Source organism: Colius striatus, chromosome 1, assembly GCF_028858725.1.
Source record: "Colius striatus isolate bColStr4 chromosome 1, bColStr4.1.hap1, whole genome shotgun sequence".
NCBI classification, from domain to species: Eukaryota; Metazoa; Chordata; class Aves; order Coliiformes; family Coliidae; genus Colius; species Colius striatus.
The window spans coordinates 179025909-179046310 of record NC_084759.1 but is presented as its reverse complement, the minus strand read 5'-3'; the positions used below and the strand labels follow the sequence as shown (position 1 = coordinate 179046310).

Sequence of the window (20402 nt, the reverse complement as noted above, 5' to 3'; positions counted from 1 at the left end):
AACAAATCTTTTCTCAAGCCACCTAAAAATCTGAATCTCTGGTGGCAATAAACATGTTTCTTTCCAGAAACAAGAGAGAACACATCTCATAGTTCCCATCCCAAGCCAACAAGCTCTGCCCACTGCCCAGTCTGAGGAGCTAGGCCACTAACACGGACTTAACATTCTCTCTATAGGGGTCTTCTAGAAGTCCTCCTTCCAAATACAGATGTGCAAGCCAGGCAAAACCCCAAAAGTCTCACCTCCATTAACAAAAGATTCCTGACACCATCCTAACTGTAAGACAGGGACCCAGATCTCTCCAGTTCTAAGCTTGAAAGTGTCTACAAACCCATCAGCTCTCCCTAGGGCAACAAAACCACCTGTCTCTCCTCCCACAGCCTTGGAAGTCAGCCTGGCCACTGGCAGGCAACTAGTGTAATGGGGGAAAGTGCAACCACGTGTGTGGCCATCTGCCAGAATGTGCTGTAGAAAGCAATTTTACAGAGTCTTGACAGGACAGGAAGCTCTCAAGTGTGATTTTACACTAGCAAAGCATATCCAAGGTGACCACCCTGAAGCCACAGGACAGAGCAGCAGGCTTGTGGGAGCAGCTCAAAAGGAGCTTAGGCTGAGCAAAGAGAGGCAGCCAGCTTTATCCAGCTCAAGGATCAGAAGCTTCACCTGTTTGTGTGACAAACACTTGACACCTCATGCCACTACCAGCCCAAATTTTAGTTGAAGGCCTTGTTATGGTATAAGGAACTGGTTTTATAAGCCAAACAAGTTGGGACAAAGCATTATTTGAGGGGAGAAAAAAAAAAAAGTTTGAAGGAATAACTAATAAGCATGTGTGGATTTTCTGGAATGAGTACCACTAGAACCTAACCACAAGAAACACAACAATCCAACCAAAAACCACCTAGACTTTTCCTCATCAAAGGAAGCAGTAGTTTTCAGGGTGTGGTTTTCTTCTGGTGTAAAGTTTATTTCCTCTGGTGGTAACTTGACCTACAGTTTTAAGAATGTTTGTTCCAACAAGCACTTTTATTCACCATTCTTCTTATTCAGAATCTCCAGCTAAGTTGTAATGTCTTTATTACATAAACTCCCCCTTATCCCCTCAGAAAGACAGTTCTCAGTTACTGGCACATTTGAGTCCTCTAGAGCCAGAAACTGAGGATAAATAGTTTTCAATGTGATGAAATGGCACTTTCGATTTGATTCCAGGGCAGTTGGAATGGCTTCTCTAAGATAAGAAATGAGGTGTTTTGCAGTACCACAACTAGGAATCATCTGACCATTACAAAAGCAATGACAAATCAACTGCAGGCTGTTGAGCAGACCATATGTAAATAAGATATACCACAGCAAGGTAGTTTCATGTAGCATCTACTAAAGCACTGAGACCAACCCAGGCACACACCTGTGGGCAGATAAGCTCAACTGTTTTAACCTTTAGATTTTGCTAGAGTTCCATCTTTTCATTTACACAGTAAACACTTCTACACAGAAAACAGTGAGAAACATCTTTATTCCAAAAATTAAACATCCAATTTCAGAACACAAGAAGTTTAGTTTAATTTCACATTGAGGCAAGTATTTGTCATTCACTACTTCACTCTAAGTGAAGGCAATTTGACTTCATAGTCCCCCCCTTCAGGATAAAGTCACACTATATAGAAATTTTTGTCCCCCTGCCACCGAGGAGTTCAGAAGTTTACTAAAATAATTTCACACAAATTCTTCTTTTCATATTAGCACATTCCTACCAAAATACTTGGTCAATGAACTCATTTGTTTTACCTTATAGAAAAGGAATCCAATCTGACACAGACTCTGACTACAATTACTGCCCTATTCAGCAGTTCAGTTAGAATATATTCACCTTTGGAGCAAGTTGCATCTAATGCAAGTGTTATAACGTATCCCTGCACTCAATCTTACATCGATCTATATACAGCATATACGCAACTAAGCAACAACATGCATCATATTTACAGACTTTATACAATGTCTCTATGCACAAGTGCAAACTGTGACTACAGAAATTTAAAAATTAAAAGGTTACAAATATCTTCATTATCAAATATTTAAAATTGAACCCCATGGAAAAGGAGAACTAGAAAAATTCCCCCACGTCCGCTCTTTTATCACGACATTTACTTCTAGCCTTTGTCCGAGCCTTGAATGCTGCAGAGTTGTACAAATGCTACAAAAGAAAAGGAAAAGTTAATCATAGATGATCAAAAGGCTTATGTCCTTTAGAAAAACTCTTAATAACAAACAGCTGGAAATGTTTTTGACCTCTGAAGTAAACTGGGAGGCCTTCTGAAATGTATAGTGCAGTATCTTTGCACCTAAGGCTGATAATTTTTACACAGATACATTGGCCTGAGTAAGAAAAGCTGGTCAGTCTTCAACATCCCACAGACACAAAGCCGATGGAGCTTGCCCCCTGGACTGAACTTGGTAGCACTGTTCCACATGCTGCCGAACAGGGGATGAGTACATTCACAGCCAACAGAACAAAGCCATCCTCCGAGTGGTCACTTCACATCAGAGAGCTCAGGATACTCTCTTTGTGAAGACTTAGTTTCCGTGGTTCCCTATATGTCCTGACCCAAAAACCTAACGGTCTTGTAAGAGTCCCAGTTTCACGCGTATGGAGTGTGAATCTGGTGCCTATCAGCAACCACGTCAACCTTCAGAGCCCCCAGGAGAAATGCAGCAGCACACACATGCCCCATGGAAAGTCTAAAAATTAGAGCTCCAAGATGCACGATTCCTCCAGGACAATATGGGGCACCATCAGAACTGAAAGGTTTAAAGATCACAGCTTCTGAAGTGTGCAATGGAAAGAAAACACATTAAGGTGTAATAACCTACCCTTTCAAAACGGGGGATCTTCATTGTTTTAAGAGTTGCAGCATCTAGCATTACTGGTGGACCAAGCTCAAACACATTCCGAAGAAAGTCATTTGACTAAACAAGAAACAAACAAAATTATCAGTTTCCTCTTCCGATTGAGTGGCCAAAGAGGACTATTGATAAATGTCAAGTATTCCAGTACTAAACAGTAGCAATCTGACACAAACTTTTGCAATGACGCCAGGGAACACTTCTTCCTTTAATCAGAATAGGGCTAAGAACTAAAGCCCCGCTTTTGACACAAGACAGAGACGGTCCCCTCACCCCTCCTCTTGATTATTTTGTCCCTATAAATTAGACACTCTTCTGTTATTTCTACACAAGATTAGGCTGGGTGCAGATCTGTAGAGTCTCACAGCACACCAACTTGAAAATATCTGACTGTAAAAATAGCATTTGAAAAAAAATTTGAACACTGCCACATGCCTGGTCTCTCACACAGAAACAACTGACTCCAGACTGAAGATTTTAACCCCATACTTGCCATAACAATTGGGGACCATATACTCTTAAGTCAGAGTTCCTGTCTTTGCTACAGATCTGAACAGATGACTAGCAGTTTATAGAACTAAGAAAGACTAATCCTCCACGTTTTGGAATGCTGTCATAATTGGGCTGCAAGCTGCATTGCTTATTTTTGACTAAAACCTTGCATTCCTTTTCATAGGCTTGAAGAGTAAGGGTGGTGGCATGCAACTTTATAGCAGCCAGATGGCTACACCACTCTGCTAAAATGGAGCATAAGGACTCAGAAAAAACCCCAAAGCTAAGAAGGTACTCAGCTTGAATCTCTCTACTTCTTGGACAAGTCTTCTAATTGCTAACTCGGCACATCCAGGCTACAATTCTGAGGCAGCTCATCCAGACAGTCCCAGCTCACTGCAGTTCATTCTGTAAGTGCTGTCTGTGAACACTTCTAAAGCAAAGTCTGTCATTTCACCAAGTTCTACTCGTGATTTTGTAGGTCAGATCAAGTTACTACAAAGCCAGACAGGGAACAACAGTCCAAGCATGTATCAAACAGCAGCTCACCTGCAAGTGATATTGCATCCCCGACCCCAGAATCTCCTTGAAGGTGTCATACGTTTGTTTTTTAACCCAGCAGTCAATGTACATGCGCTCAGGTCCAAACTTCACCATCTCCGTGGGAAAGTCACGCTCCTGTCCAAAGTTAAAGGAAACAACATATGTAATTTTAATTTAAGCTTCAAAATGAACTTTGCATTCATCTTTAAAATGACTTTAAGAATGGTACTTATCTCCAGAAAGAAAAAAGCGTTCTGGGTGCAGGAGTCACCTTTTAGTCAGTTTGTAAGCCTCATCTAGTCCCCACCTTTCAAGCAAGGTGAGCTGCATTTGTGACAAAGCAATGTAGTAAGTGCTAATAAGGGACTTCAATGCATCTACATGCAGGATCTCAAAGGTGACTTCAAACCACTTCAAAGTCTTCTCCTTAGCTTCTGAGATGTTTGACTGTTCTGAATGTCAACTAATATTTAGTTGGTCTTAACCATACAGTAATGTAAAAAGTAATTATCTGACATGTCAAAAATCCAGTTTGAGAGGTACAAGGTATCCATTAAAGTGATGGCCATTTGACATTTGCCTTACTCAGAAGTTATGTCACTAACCCAACTATGAGAGTCTTGCCTTATGCATTGTTCTCTTAATGTGGATATGGAAAGACAGAAGACTGCAGCACAATTATGACAACAGCTCTCCCCATACACAAACACTTCAGACCCCGACAGAAGTGCCAGTTGGAAGCGTACCTTACTGCTAAGTTGCTTTTTGCTTGTTATACACAGCAGTTCAATAGATATTTTACAATAAACCTCTTCACAGAATTCTTAACACAAATTTGATGTCCTATAAAGCTCACTATGGAAAAAGGCTGCTCATGGTGTAAGCAATTTAGTATTTACAGTGCAGTGTCTAGCCTCCTCTAAAGCAAAACATACTCTTCATTATGGACACTAAGTTTGGAGCAAAATGAATGAAGTTTTACTTTGTTTTACATTCTTAAAAAAGCAGTTCCATTTTGCGCAAGTGATCGGAATTTGAAATCTCATTTTAAAAATTTCTTCCTGATGCTTCCATTGAAATGGAAATTCTATTTAATAATAAAATAATTTTCATTAAATTGTACACTACATAGTTACAATCCAGATATTCAAAGTGAGACACAAGAATCACCTCAACAGCTCGCAGAACGTCTCTGAAGACAGATCGCTGCTTTCTTTTGTCTACTTTGGCTCGGTGCTTGTTTCCATCGGTGGCCAGAGCTCTTAGTTTCTCTGTTAGAAGTTCCATATCTTCATAAAAGAAATCCTAATAAAAAAAAAATTAGGGTGGTTTGGGTTGGTTTTTTTTCCCTCTAAAGTTTCAGGCTTCAAGACCTTTCCCAGCAAATAAGAAAATGGATCTCTCCAAATTCAAGGCACCAGACCCCTACAACCTGCTACTTATTATTTAAAGAGACAGAGATGGCACTAACTTCTTGTGGTTTTGTTTGCAGTGTTTAAGCAGTAAGAATGAGGTCACAGCACTCAGTTTATCCAAGCCCAGCTCATTACGAGGGCCACATGGAACACTAGAGCTCCATCACTGTGTATATATACCAATCCGTCTGTTCTGCTCCATAATTCCAAGTGACTGAAACTGCCTAACTGATCTGCTGGCAAGAGTGGCAGCCAGGTTTGACAAGCTGAGGGCACTTTCAGGTTATCAACACTGAATTCATGCTGCTGCAGATGGATCATGAGACACCGTTAAAACTGACAGCACAGAATATTTAGTCTTAACTAGAAAGCAGTAAAAAAAGTGCTTAACAAAACACTTCAAGTCAACTCTAACGCATAGTTGTTCATCAAGAAATATTTGCTCCCCTACATTTACTAGTTCAGCAGTAGTTTACCTGGATTTGTAAGACTGTATGGAAATTTATGTAAAAATAAGTTTCTCTTGTTTTTTTGAATCTGAATGTTTCATCGTTCAACGAACTATACTGAATTTACTGCGTGCTTTTTGAAATAAACTGATCAAACACATGAAGCACTTTTCATCTGCACTGCTTGGTAAAGATCCTAAGAGAATCATGTCTAATGATTAAAGGCACATTTCCTCAAGGGAATGAAGCAGCTTTTAGTGAATATTGTCTCATTTGTTAATGTCTTGAAGATTTCAGTTACCTACCAAATACAGGATCAAGTTCAGCTGTCTGTCTTTCAAATTTGGCTTCCACAGCCAAGATTCAAATCCGTAATGTTTCCAGTTGCACAAAAGTTTCAACATATTGTTTCAGATTATGCAGTGTTAGCGTGTCACGTATCCTGACTCAAGTGGCATTATCCTTTCACTTTGGACACTGTTCTGGCAAAGCAGAGGAACCTTAACTAAGCTAGGAGCCAGTCAGGCAGCTCTCCTAAACTGTGCCATGCATAAGTGGCAACCGTTTCCTTCAGTGCGTTCAAGAACACAGTTCATAAACTAATAAGGCATACTAAAGAACGTTAAGGCAAGTTGAGCTCTATATGAGTTAATAGCAAAAAGTCTGCACCTAATCCACCTCAAAAACTAATCCCAAGAAAAGTCACTGAATTGGTATCTGTGCCCTTAAGTTGACCGACTTAACTCTCCAACTGAATAGTCACGGATGCTGTGAAACCATCATGCAAGACTAGTTATTCTTCTCAAGGTACCTTAAATTCAACATGGTTCCTACTGAAGAAGAGATTTTTAACTAAAAGAACAGAATTGTGCAGGTTGTGAATCACTGAACTTGTCTGCTTAAGTGTCTAATGAGTATTCCCACTATAGCAAACAATATTGTTTCATCTTAGAATCTCTCCTGGGATTTTTCTTAATTTTTCTTTTAAAGCCAGTGTTGGATTCAAGTTTTAAGCCACCCAACACTACGTTTCCAGTTGCTCTTCAGTACTGTTTAAGGTGTGTTGTTAAATTGGTCCTATTTTGCAATATGGAAATTAGTGTAGAAGTACAAGCTAAATTGCTGTGAATCATTACTATAACCACTTAGAATTGGAGCAGACTCATTACAAAGAACAATCTAGCGAATTTCCTGCCACTTGTTGACATTTGGGGTGCTATGCAACTCAGGTGAAATCATTTATCCTGCCACCATCCCAATGTATGTCAGCAGCTAAATTTTCATCTACTTACAGCATCCGTTTCGCGTGCCAGTTCAAACAAAAGGGCGAGTGTTTCTCCAGCAGCTATTCTCATGCTGAGATCATCACAAGACAGTAGGCTTGGAAGTTTATGCAAGTGCCTGAGGAGTAAGCCACATTTCATTGAGGTAAATTTTGTTGACCCCACTTCACTGTATATAAAAACAGTCATTACAAATGTGATTTTCCAAGAAAGATACTCACATTTCTATTTTCTTCTTCACTTCATTCATTGGACAAATGGTCAACAGCAGTGTCCATGCTAAGAGAGCACTGATGTGAAGCACAGTATTATGAGTACTTGATACACCATTAGTGTCTCTGTCTCGCGGATAGGCCTTTGTGAAGACGTTTTCCAGGCATTCCATAGTAGAATACAGTTCCTGAACAGAAGAAGAAATATCACGTAAGTGGTCCAAGGTCCACACATCTTCATAGTCAGTTGATATTAGAAAAAATTATTGATCCTCACCGTAATGTCATCAATGACAATGAAACAGCAAATCCCTAAGCAGGTTGCACACTAGATGAAAAAGAAAAAAGGTCAGTTTTTAAAATCCCATGAGGATTCACTAGCAGAAATTATGCTGATAAACAGTAAGGGACATATGATATTTATTGACAGCTGTGGAAAATATTTTCCCCTCTCTGCCCACTATTACAATAAAGTGACATGAACACACTGGACTTCAAGAGCACTTTCCAACTTTTACCCTGAGGTCCTACACATCTCTTCTCTATCCTCTCCATTATACTCAGGCTCCTGTTATGAGTTAAGAAAAAGAGCCCATTTTTTTAAGTGATGTTGGCACTAACCTCAGAGGACTCAAAACCACACTTAAACAAGACAAGCTTTAATGACTTATTTGTGGGAACAACTGCTTTTGAACTAATACCACTTCATCTCCCAGTTGGCAGTGTCTACTGTGACACAGTTTGAGTAAAATACAAGTGTCCAGCTACAAGTTGGAGAGTATTAGTTAAAACTCTTAAAGTTTAAAAACACCTACTGGCAAGAGCTTTAGACCATCTTCAGTCAACACTTCAAATATACTTATGACATACAGATGACTGGGCAAAAAACTTAAAACACTTGATAGCATGAATGTATCATGATGGACTTCTATGCCTGCTCTCTGCAACTGTATCATATTTGCATAATTAACATTCCTCTGATGTTAAAGAAGTTAAAATTAATATAGGCAGGATACATTAGTCAGTGAGAAAACTTTTTTTCCTGTAGATTTTCAACATCAGCCCTTAGAACCTCAGTAAGGAAATTGCAGCACAGTGAGTTAAGACACTTGACAAAATACCAGATATAATAACTCTTTAAGGAAGTTCCCAGGTTGAAGAAGAGAATGATGTTCAACTTTAAAGATGAAACTGTAAGCTAATGAGAAATGCTATGTATCATTCAGAGCATACGTCAACAGTGTGAGTTTAAGCTAGTGGAGTAACCTTTAGTTCTGGATTACACAATAGTGAGCTGGTCAGAAACTGCCCTCTGTCCCTGTCTGGCAAATAAACACATTAAACTTACAGCCTGCCTGGCTTGGACGCTGGCTGTTCCATCACAGACGACCTTCTTCAGAACTGGACCAAGGGTCTTAAAAATCTCTTCGCTTTCAATTCCTGATCCCATCTGCACGCACAGCAGACACGCCAGCCCGGCAGCTGCACACTGCTCCTCGCTCTTACCTACAGGCAACACCCTCTGATGAGTAATCACCTTCTGCATTGTTTCCTTCCTTTAAAGATAATTAGTCCAAAAACTTGCAAGTGTAAACTCAGAAAGCAACAGACAGAAGATAATTTCTAGGTCAGTTAAAATATAGCACTTTAATAAAAAAAACTGTTAATATAACTAATTTGAACACTCTAGTACTTTACAGAGAAGCTTCACAGCTTCTTAATTCCTTTTAAACAATGTGCTATTTTGCAGGCTTATTGCTTTGTAATAGCAAGTACTCTAATTACCTTTCTTTATGCAGCGTTCAATGCTATCAGTTAGTGTCATTCTCCTTTCCATGATAAATTCATACAGTATTTTAGAAGAAAAAGCACTTTTCAGACTTTCAAGAGCTGCTTGTCTTGTCTTTGCGCTGTTAGAAAAGAGAGGGAAGACTTCTTGAAATCTGCACATTATTAGTTGATGCTCAGGCTTTTGTTTTTATGGTAGTTTGTGTTTTTTTGAAGTAGTGCCCACATCAGTACCGTGAAGTACAAAATGCTATGAACTGCCTCCTTCCTCAAGGAGGAAGAAACTTGGGTTGGAGATAATAGTTCACTGTAGCCCATCAGACTAGAAAGTCACTACTCCATGCTATTAGGAAAAGAAAGCGTGACTTTTACTTATCCAAGAATTTGGTAGAGAAAGAAAGGTCTTTTCAGGTCTATAAGAAATGCAAGTCTTCTCCAGCATGAAATAATTGTAATGTCAGTGAATATGTAAAAAATATTTGATGCCTATCTCCCTTATTCTAGCAGAGAAAGTCAGAAAACTATGAACATTTTTCTTCAAAGCATACTATACCTTTTATCCAATGTGAGATCAATAAATCCCTTCAATTTGTATTCTAAGTCTTCTTGTGTGGCTTCTTCATCAACTTCAGGCCCTAATCCAGAGGAAATAACTTAGTCCTACTGATAAACATTTTACTAGCAGACACAGTAGTATCCAACACTAAATGGATTTTATGCTAATAAGAAAGCAACCAGACAACAACTATCATTCAGCAACAGAATGGTGTTAAGCCTACTACACCAAACTGCCCCTTAGAATACTTTTACAAAAATTGACTCCTTGATACATCTGTGCTGTTTCTACACCTCCTTCTAACATGTGTCAAGAATAAATGAGGGAGCTAATCAGGTCTTACATAAATTTGCTACAACTGACACCCATCAGCCAATCCTGTCTGCAACATATTTCCATTCACCCCACTCCACCTCCTTCTGCTGCAGAGCCAGGCTGCTGCCAATTTCCTGCTGATGCAGCATGAACTACACAGCTTGTCCCACTGGCCACCTCTTCAGATCCCTCCACAACAGCAGCTCAGTTATGAGCAGCAAGTATCCACAGGGAAGGCTCCTTGCCTTATGCCCTTGAAGCAGGCTTTCAGGTCCCCTCCTCCCACCAAAATGACATTTGAGTAGTCCAAGTTGCAGAGATGGTAGTGGAGACAGAGGCCAAATCTAGTTCACAGGCAAAGATTACTCCAACTCAAACTCGTGTGTTTTGAAAATTAATGTCTTACAATGCACATCAAGATCCTTGCTGTCTCCAAAAGTCAGCACTATATATATGTCTAATAAAAAGACATGTAATAGTTTCACAAGAGGCTCACAAAATCCAGAGTATATTCTTACCAAGCAAAACAAGAGCCACTACATTAACAGTCATACAGAGTTTAACAAGACTGTCATTATTGTGCTACCGCTACTTACAGACTAGTACTTAAAACTCTTAAGTCAGTTGAGGTTTTATGTTTTTAGAAAGACAAATAAATGAAAGAATATACCATCCTCAGTGAAGCTAGCAGGATCACTGAAGCCACTGCAGTGGCTCATAGTTTCAATTGAAGCATCTTCATCGCTAAAAGGCTGCACGTTTCTGGGCTGACCACCTTAAGGAAAGATTAATACAACAGTTTGGTCAATTTTCATATGCAAAAGGAAGATCTGAACAGCAAAAATACAATTTAACCATCCCAACAGATTCACTCTCCCTGACTCAGACACAGAAAGCACATTTCTTGCCTCTGATAGATCTTTCCCTCTCACCTCTTGGTTCTGAAGACTTAGCTGCTCTGTTCTGGAAAATCATTTGTGAATGATGAGAAAAAACTCTCCTGGTTTACAATGTATTGGCAGAATACTAACTCCAAACTTAGGATCTTTCTACAATCAAGTTAATGCAATTTCCTCTGATTGTGCTTTAAGAACAGCTCTATATTAACGTACATGTTAGGATAGGCTACCTAGAAATACTGCCATACAACTTTGAGGGACTTCAAGCTGGGATAAGTTACACATTTAGGCAAACATGCAGTACCCAGTTGAGTGAAGGATTTATGGGATTAAGTATATCAGGTGCAGCATCAGCAATGTTCTACCCTGAATACTGAACAGCAAACACAAGCCAGAATATCAAATGCTTCAACAGGAAAAAAAAATCCCTCTCAGGATCAAGAAGTTACTTGATCCAGTAACTTCCATCTTTTTAAAGAAAGCACTATTATTCTTATGTCTACAACTTTTCACATCTGTATCTTATTGTTACAGCATTAAGAGTAGGAGTTTGACCTGAAAATACTGTAATTTCTCCCACTGTCCTATCATAGCCCTTAATGTGCTGTCCTATGTTAGCACTTAATCTGCACTTACTAAAGTGGATTAAAAAAAGAATAGTTTCACTGTTATTTCTCCAATAGATCCTAAATGTCATTTTCAGAACTCAGATTTCTACTCTTCAATCCATTCTTTTGTGGTACAATTGATTCTACATTATTTAAGAATACAGTGCACAGTGCTTGCCAGCTTCAGGCAGGCTTCTGGACACCAAAAACTTATTTGGGGTTAATTGGGGTTTATTCTAGACAGAATAAACCTTGAGTTGATCACTGTCCAAGGGCTTATAGTAAAGTTAAATTCACACTTCAGAGGTTTTGCAGCTCTTAGCTATAAGCCATCTATTTGTATCACTGACCATAAGCCTTGATGTTTCCTATAGTTAAAAAGGACAAACGTTGACTGACGCATAGATCAAGAAATCAGGAAGCTGAGAACTCTGGCACAGCCACCTCCTTCCCTCTAGTGATGCCAAGCAGGGAAGTTTGATGGGAGAAGTGGCAAGGACTGCCAGCCCTTCACAAACTAAAATAAAAGCGTCTGCACAAAGACCTAGTGAATTGGTCACTTCCTGAACATTTGACACCAGAGACTTAGTCTGTGCATAGACTCACTGCGGCTGCCTGAAATTTCTCACCAACCCAGAAAGTCTCCACTCTGACATGCATCAGCACTTCAGCTACTCGCATCCTGGGTCCTTACGAAGGCTACTCATTTTCTAATACCCTTTCGGGCGCTAAAACGATTTTCTTTAAATATACTGCAGCCTATCGAGCACAACACGCCGACGTGGTGCCTCACCAGCAGCCCGAGACACCGGAGCGACAGCAGCAGCCGCCCCCCGACCCAGCAAGGCCAGGGCCCTGTCAGGGACGCGCCCACGCAGCCCAGGGGCAGCCCGGCTCCTCCCGCTGCCTCGGGTCCGCCGGAGCGGCGTCCGGGCAGAGGCCGCCGGCGCCGGGCAGGGCCAGCCGCTGCCCACGGGGCGCTGCAAGTCGCCGGCGGCGCCAGGCACGGCCGCCGCCCGCCGCCCCCCCGGGCCGCCCGCGCCGCCGGGCGCATGCGCGGACACGGCGTGAGGTGGCGGTTTCTAGGCCGGCTCCGATCAGGCCGGCGGCGGCGCCGCCCGGCTCCGGCCCGGCCCGTCCCCGTCTCGCCGTGCGGCCGCGCGTGCCTCCACCGCCGCCTTCTCGCCGCGTGGCACCGAGCACAGCCGACCCGAGCGGCCCCAGCCCCTCTCGCCGACGAAGGCCGCCAACCTCCCCCGGCGGCTCAGACGACCGCAGGAAACGCCGGGTGACCTCCGCGCCCCGCGAGGCCGCTCGCCCGAGCTTACCGGCTCCGCGCTGGTGGTTGCCTCCCCGCTTCTTAGGCTTGGGCATGGTCGCAGCGGCGCCCGGCTCGGCTTGCCTCCCGCGGCCCCTCTCCGGGTCTCGGTCTCTCTGCTCCCCCCCGCCTGGGAATCAGCGACAATCAGCCGATAGAAGAGCAGGATCGCTTTTTACTCCAACGCCTCTGCGAGGCCGACTTCCCGGGCCGGGGCAGCGGAGGTGATTGACGAAAGCAGACGGAGGACGAACCGGCGGCGAAGGCAGAAATCCCGGTGGAGGCCCGTGAGCGGAGTCGATGCATCTTTCTCCTCTCAGACACCCGGGGCGAAAGGCGCGGAGTGGGCGCCGGCGCGGCTTTTATAGGCCACGGGGCTGCGGGGGCGGGGCCCCGTGACGCGCCGCTGCCGCCGCCAATGGCCGTGCGCTGCGGCCGCCGGTGGGTGAGTCAGCCGTGTGAGTGCGTGACGGGGGCATTCGCCCAGCCAATGGCGGGGCCCCGACGTCATCGGCGCTTCGCGCGCCACGCCGTGGTGCACGCCGGGAGCGGCGGGCCGGGCCGTCAGCCCGCGGGTGGTGGGGGGGGTGCGGTGGCGACCCCGGTTGACCCGCGCCGGGCCGCGGGCTCGGGCTGGCGGCGGGGCTCCAGCGGGCGGTGCAGCCCACAGGCTGCACGCCGCGCGGTGCCGCGGGGCGAGCGAGGAGCGGTGGGCTAGCCGCCAGTGGCTCCCCGCCGGCGCTCCTCGGGGCGCCTGAAACCGACGCGAGCCGCCAGGGCCCGCTGCGGGGGAAAAGGCTCTGCACCCGAGGCCGTGGCTGGCGGGGAGGAGCCCCGGCAGGCCAGACGAAGGAGCACCCAGGCGGTCGTATGGGGCCGCGAGCCGCGTTCGTGGAAATGTGAGCGCGGTTTTGCCACGTGCGGTAGCCGTGGGCGCACGGGCCGCCTTCGGCGCTGAGCACAGCGTGCGGCCCCTGCGAGCTGCCGGCAGGGTTCCGCCCTGGGCCGCTCGTCTCGGAGCTGATGCAGAGGAGAGATGGCTTTACTACCCAACGACGGGTTTTCTCCCGCACACCCAAATGGTTTTGGTTGTCATATTTCTGTCAATTCTATCTTGCAACTTAGAGACTTGTACTTCAGTTATATATGCGTTTATTTTTAATACAAATATATATTGTTTGTCTTCTGAGCTTCAAATAAAGAAAAAAATATCATTCCTATCCATCGGGAAGAGTGTAGTTAATAACGCTTCTGAAAAGTGAGTGTGAATTCTCGCGGGTGAGCCGTGAGGGTACTACAGGATTTGAGGTGGGTTAAAGGCAATTGAGCAAAACATGCTGAATGTTACTTAAGGCATGATAGTGGTTAGACTATTTCAATTCCTTCACCTACAAAATGTCTTTACGCTGACTTCCAGCAAGGCAAGCTTTTACAACAATTCCTCATAAATGCTACGTGAAAAATGAAGGAAATGGGGTTTAGTGCCCTGCTTGTGCGTGTTGGATAAGGAAATGCGGGTAGTGTCTGTTCCTAGGAAGTGGTAGCTGTCAGCTGTGATAGCTGTGGGCACTGCTAGAGCACCGTGTTTTGCATTGCTGTGCAGCATGAGCCTCCTGGAACAATTCCTTGGGCCTGAGAGAGTCAGATTTCTGAGAAAGTCTAGCCTGTTCTTTCAGCATCCTATTTTAAGAAGCCCAGAAGGGAGACACAAGTCAGTATATCCAAGCGTGTGTACAGGACAGCACACAAGTGTCTCGGAGGCACCAGTTTTCCTCCTTCAGGATGAAATGTTGGAGCAAAGGGCAGCCTTCCAGGTAAGCAGACAGAGGAGCTGCAATTAAATGTGGATGGCATAACTGCACCCTTGGGTACCTAAGGGTTACTTGTTAGAGCAGGAGCAGTGCTGGGTGAGCTGCAGCACCTAACAACAGCCAAACAAACTGCACAGTGGGAGTATTTGAGATGCAGATGCCAATACCATTGTAGTGAAATCAGCCATGCCCTAGCAATCTCCTGTGTGACAGCCCTCTTAAATTGATTAATCTCAGAGGAGGAGGCTCAACCGGCCTGAAGTCTTTGCCCTGATGCTGATGGCCCAGTCTCACAACTGTGCTGTCTGAGGCTGCAGGTGAGGATGAGGTTTAATGCTGAACTCCTTGCAGGTGTGACAGAGTCTGAACAACGTGCAGAACTCTGCATGCACGCATGGGTAGTGCAGGTGTCCTGTAGTGGGCAGGAATGACAGCAGTAGTACCTCATGACAGAACTGGAAGAATGAAGAGTGTTTGAAGATGGTCTCAGCAGGACAGGTGGAGGTAAAGCCCTTCAGAAGCAGAGGGGAGAATGTTGCAGCTGAGGTGGGAAAAGCAACTGCTAAGATAGAAAAACAGACTCAGATAACCGAAATAAATTACTGAACGTGACAAAACCAGAGAACTTGTGACTACTGTGGACATGTCACCTCTTTGAATTTTACTTGGACTTCTGAAACACGTAGTCTCCGGGTTACCAAGATTCCTTGGATATCTGGCCAACCATTCAGTGAGATCACACAAGAGGAGTTGCCTACCACTGCTTTGCGTTGCTGGCTGGCTGTGACAAAACAGTCTCTTTGTCTCAATTGCTGACTTCTTGCCCACTATCGTGATTTATCCTATTGGCAGATACATGTGGCGCCAGCAGGCTGGCTTAAGGAAACCCTAACAAAAATCTGTGGCCAACAAGGGAGTCACATGGTGCTGGCAATCTGTGTACCTACTGTCTGCCTTGTGCTTGAGCTGCTGGTGTTAGAGGTGTTACAGTCCCATGGGTACCAATGGTACCAGTGGTGAGTAAGAGGTGTAGGCACAAATGTGGCTTGGACCAGCCAGCTTGAATAAAGCTGGTGGGGACAAGTTAATGCAGCTGGCAAGCTACTTCCAATTATCAGAAACAGGTGCTGCAAGTTGATCAATTGGGCCGTGGGTGATCACATGGGCAGAAGCAGCATATAAGGAAGTAACTAGCAAAGCAAGGGTGGCTTTGAGTCAACTCTGTTGGTTGTACCATGTTGCCTGTGTATGTCTCTGCATGTGCACTACCTAGCTTCTCTACATCTTTGAATGCATATTGCTTGCACCGCTACAACAGACAGGTGATAACCTTTGGAAAAACGTGTTTTATGAAGTGTCAAGGCAAGCTGGGGGTGAAGGGCAAGAGCAAGTCAGGCACGGCTGTGGCTTCGCTACCAAGGAGGAGCAGCCCCACAGCTCCCAAACAAGAAGAGAAAAGCTGGTCTGGTGGTGGTTACAACTTTTAGCTACGAGTACAGATCACCAGTGATGATCCAAGTGACCATAGAGATATGGAGGTCTGAGGTCAAACCAGAAAGCCATGTCAGTAAATAAGGGTCAGAATCAAGTTTGGTGACAATAACCAGGGCCAGCCAGCAACCAAACTGGTCATCATCAGACAAGCCCAACGTGATGAGGTGGGAAGGATCTGGGAGTAGCCTAGGCGGGTCAGAATCTGCACCAGCATGTACGTGACCATGCAAAGGCATATCTGTAACATAGCTCAGGCAAGGACCAAGGGAGAGTGCTTCAGCGTAAGCACAGGTCCTGAGTGAAAGTAAGCAGCTCTCAACTTCTTAATGTCTCTTTCTCATGTACCATGGCAGAGCTGCCTTCAAGTACAGGCAGCTAAATGCTCACAAAGGCCCCAATAAAAGGTCTAATGAAGAACTTGAGCGTAGCTGAGGGACATATGTATGTGAATGAGTCAGTATATGTGCCTCAGTCAGTATTCACATGCCAAGGTTTATTTTAAAGAAATGTAAACAATAATTTATGAACAATTTGAGGCATGGACAGACACACTTTGTTTACACCATTACATTCTGTAAAGAAGTCAGAATTGAGGGAATCATATGGATCTTTGGTTCACATGGATGTGTCCTCCTCTTTTGACACAATGCTTCTATCTTTGCAGAAAAAAAATACTTTGGATTTTCTTTATTCTTTCTGCCATTCCTGAGGATACAACTCTCTTCAGACACAGAAGAGAATCCTGGGCTTAAGGACTGTATTGCATGGTCAGCTTTCTCACAGTCATAAAAGACCTCAGAACCAAGAAGAGATTCCAAAGACGGGAGATGGGCAATGCTACAGTAGTCCCTGGACAAATACTCCACAATGCCAGTGTTTTGAGTGACCTGCCAGGACTGACAGGCCTTCAGAGTGTGAACCTTTTAGCAATGACTTACTCTGGAACACTTAATGCTCCAAAAGCTGATGTGTAGCCTCACTGCCCAAAATAAATCTACCCATAACAAATTGCAACCACAGCCTTGCTCTGCTCTGGCTCCAGTTGCTACCAGTGGTATGGAATTTGCTTGACTCTGTGGGCAAAGGCAACTCATTAATTTCCTTCACATAGATAGGGCACCTGATCTTGTATCTGGGGAGGAAGACTAAGATTTGGAAAGGAAAGCTCATGTCAGGTCTTCTCTGGGAAGGTGCTCAGGTGGATGTGTGTACTTCTATGCATACATACAAGATGTATCTGAGCAGTTCTTACAGAATCATTAGTCACATTTCTGAGAGAGCTATTGCAAGTGATGTGATTAATTTTTAATGGGGAACAGTAAGATACAAGCTTCAAATAAAAATATAGAAAGGGAAAGCCAAGCACTGCATCTTTTTTCCCTTTGATTGCTGGAACACTTGTTGGAGGTGTAAACAGTTCCCACTGTAATATTTCAGGAATGTTGCATTGCAGCAACAGTTGTACAGCATCCAGGTGGGAAGTCCTTTCAGTTTTCTTACATCAGTTACCTCCCACCATTTCATTTATATTTTGGAAGCTGACCAGTTGTGGTCCAACTATATCTAAGAGTCCCAAGCCCAGAATGAAATTAAATGTGATGGCAGACTCACTATTGGAGTGACTGTTATTAGAGCCTGAGGGAGTTTTGGTCTTAGCTGAAGGAGTAACTTCAGTCACTCAGGGAAGTTCCTCATGCCTACAGCTGGCTGAAGTCCAGAGCTGTAAGGTGATGCAAAACAAGCCCATACTCTTTCCTCTAATTTCAGCAGCCCTGTGTGTATGGACATGCAGGGGACATTTTGAAGGGAAAAATCAATCAGGAAAGTTGTTCAATGGTTTGTGATGAGCAGATGGATTTAGCAAGGCTGCCTGCTAAGACAGAGGCATGACAGGTCAAATCAGCTAAGCAGTTAGTGGTCACAGATACCATCTTCTCACAGCCCTCGTGGTGTTTATATTATACACACAGCGCTAGAGGCATATATTGCACTCTACATGTAAAAAGCAAGATGTCTTTCAAATTTATGGTACTTTTTTCTGCAGCACAGTACAAGTGGACTTTATCATAAACATCATTTATTTTATGCAGCTGAGCACATCCCCTGTCACACATGCTGCCCTGACTTTCCACAGCAGGGAGATTCAGCTGCATTCATACTCCAGATATTTTTGGATGATTTTATCCATATTATGCTGATCTTTATTTCCTTTTCTTGAGGCATATTCTTCGCTCCATATTTGTGACTTACTCATGCCAAACTTTCTTGGACCTCAGTAGGAATTTTTCCTGGTAAATCATGAAGAAACAATGCATGCTTAAGCTCTCTGGTACATATGCCATTATTAATTTCGTGTCTAAATTTGGCTGCCCGAAGTTCGACTGTCACTGTCAATAGCAACTGACCACAAACACTATCCCTAACAATAACTGCATTACAGAGCAACTGTGCCCCCATGGAAAAAGAAAGATAAGAGTCTTTGTTAAACACAAAGCCCATGCAAACATTTTGCAATAGCTAGTAAGGTTTTGCTAGAATAACAGTGAACAAGTTTTTTAACAAAAAAATGTACGAGCCTCTAGATTTGTGGCTAGTTCATTGTTTCTCGTGGGGTTTTAGTGAATAAAAAAATTTGAGTAATGAGCGTTGGTGCTGTTGTCAAACTGCGTTGTAAAAGCAAATATTTTGTGCCTTTTAAGCCCTTGTATGTTGTCAGTTTGTGTCTTGCTTCACTTAGTTCTCTCCCTGTTTTGCAAAGTTTCAGGTTTCCTCATATCAACCGCTAAGTTGATGCTAAGTATTACCGAGGAAAATCAGCAATTTTCTGCTATTCTGAAATGAAGTATTTTTTAAAATCATTTTTCTTGGTTCAAGTTTAAACCTGAAATTGTTAATAACTTCCATTCCCGCAAGTTGACTTCAAAGTATCAGGGTTGGAGAGAATGAGAGGACTGTGACACAGCCTTTCCCCCAGCATGTGATACAGCAATCAAAAGTACACATCTTGTTCCCCTTAGCAAACACGTTTCTATTGCGTTATAACACTGTCAACCCAACTGCTTAGCCAATATTTAGTGTCATTTGTAGGGGAATCAGTTTCCTCTGTTTCTGCCTCATTATTTTCAGGCAATGTGTACAGAGGCCTGTTCCACTGAAAAGTAGGAAGGATTAAATAGCAGGAGATAATACTCCAAATTGCATTTCTGCCAGTGCTTTAGCCGAAACCCCTCCATGCTCAAACTCCCATGTCCTTGTCAAGCTGTTTGTTTGCCAGGTCTTTGACTGTGTTCCGCAACCTCATTTGGCAACACACAGCCACAATCCATACTCCGTGTTTGTATTTGCTGGGACACTTTTAACTGCATGTCCCAAGCACTTCAGGCTTTCTCATGGAGCTGGCCTGTGGGCAATGATTTTCCTTTACTGCAACAGTAATGAACTGGAAGTATGCTAACTTGGCCGAACTTGCCACCAGATCCATACTCTACTGCATGCACCACATGTGCCAATGCCAACCGGAAGCATGTCCGTAGCATTTCTGTTCCTTCTGAATAGCACCTTGCCATGCATTGGCCACCTCAGAGGAGCATGAGCCTCCCCTGCCTTGGGCAACACAAGCATTTTCTCAGCTTGTTGGGATATACAACACAGGGGTAGCTCAGACACAGCGCTGTAGCTGTTCTTGGTTTTCCTCTTGAGAAATTCTGTTCTCAGAAAATACTTTGCTATCCTTCCCCTTGATGCAAGTAGACAACAACAAAGCAGCAACACCTTCCAAGAATTCTTTACCAAAACACACGGCAACCCTTTTCATGTAGATATAAAGATTTCCTCAAGATTTCCTGAGTTTGTACTCAGTAGCAACAAAATTCAAAAAGCATAGCACAAAGGATCATGAGGGACCTTTAAGTATTTGGCAGTTCAAATGTTTGCTCTTCCAGGTATGTTCATAACATAAGTTCTTAAATGAACTAATTCAGCTGCAATTTAATTCTAGCCAAGTTTCTTATTCCCCCACCTACGTTTGGAAGGCTGTTTCCAAAGATCAACCTTCTGTTTATCAGAACAAGTCATTTGTGCCCAGCATTTGTCAGTTTGTCCTGCCAATAAACCTGACCTTCACCTCTTCTGTAGTGTTTACACTTCTGGGAGCAGCTGGTTCCTTTCTCGACCTTTGTTTTTGAGGATGCCTTTCAAATTCCCTAGGGCAGTATTCTTCCCACGTAGCTTGAAGTATTTAAATAAAACACCTGATTTAGGAGCCAAGTCAGAACTTAGGTAGGCTGAATGATTGGAGACGCCTATCTCTTTCCATTGA

The 20402-nt window shown here is 43.7% G+C and overlaps 1 protein-coding gene across 1 annotated transcript; it reads right to left on the bottom strand.

Annotated features, from left to right (window-relative positions):
- Positions 1–1494: 1494 nt before the first annotated feature.
- Positions 1495–13125, bottom strand: IFRD1 (interferon related developmental regulator 1). The gene is made up of 12 exons (XM_062017396.1): positions 12790–13125; positions 10625–10729; positions 9637–9718; positions 9081–9205; positions 8644–8801; positions 7573–7623; positions 7305–7483; positions 7093–7201; positions 5107–5241; positions 3943–4071; positions 2869–2964; positions 1495–2191 (listed from the first exon to the last, which is right to left on the bottom strand). The coding sequence occupies exons 1-12, from the start codon at positions 12833–12835 to the stop codon at positions 2102–2104; spliced, it is 1305 nt and encodes a 434-aa protein (XP_061873380.1). The 5' UTR covers positions 12836–13125; the 3' UTR covers positions 1495–2101.
- Positions 13126–20402: the final 7277 nt, after the last annotated feature.

Coding starts and splice junctions, on each gene's coding strand:
- IFRD1 (XM_062017396.1), bottom strand. CDS start 12,835: ATGCCCAAGCCTAAGAAGCGGGGAGGCAACCACCAGCGCGGAGCCG. Junction 7,202..7,304: donor GTGAAGAAGAAAATAGAAAT/GTGAGTATCTTT, acceptor CTTACTCCTCAG/GCACTTGCATAAACTTCCAA. Junction 2,192..2,868: donor AGATCCCCCGTTTTGAAAGG/GTAGGTTATTAC, acceptor TTTCTTTTGTAG/CATTTGTACAACTCTGCAGC.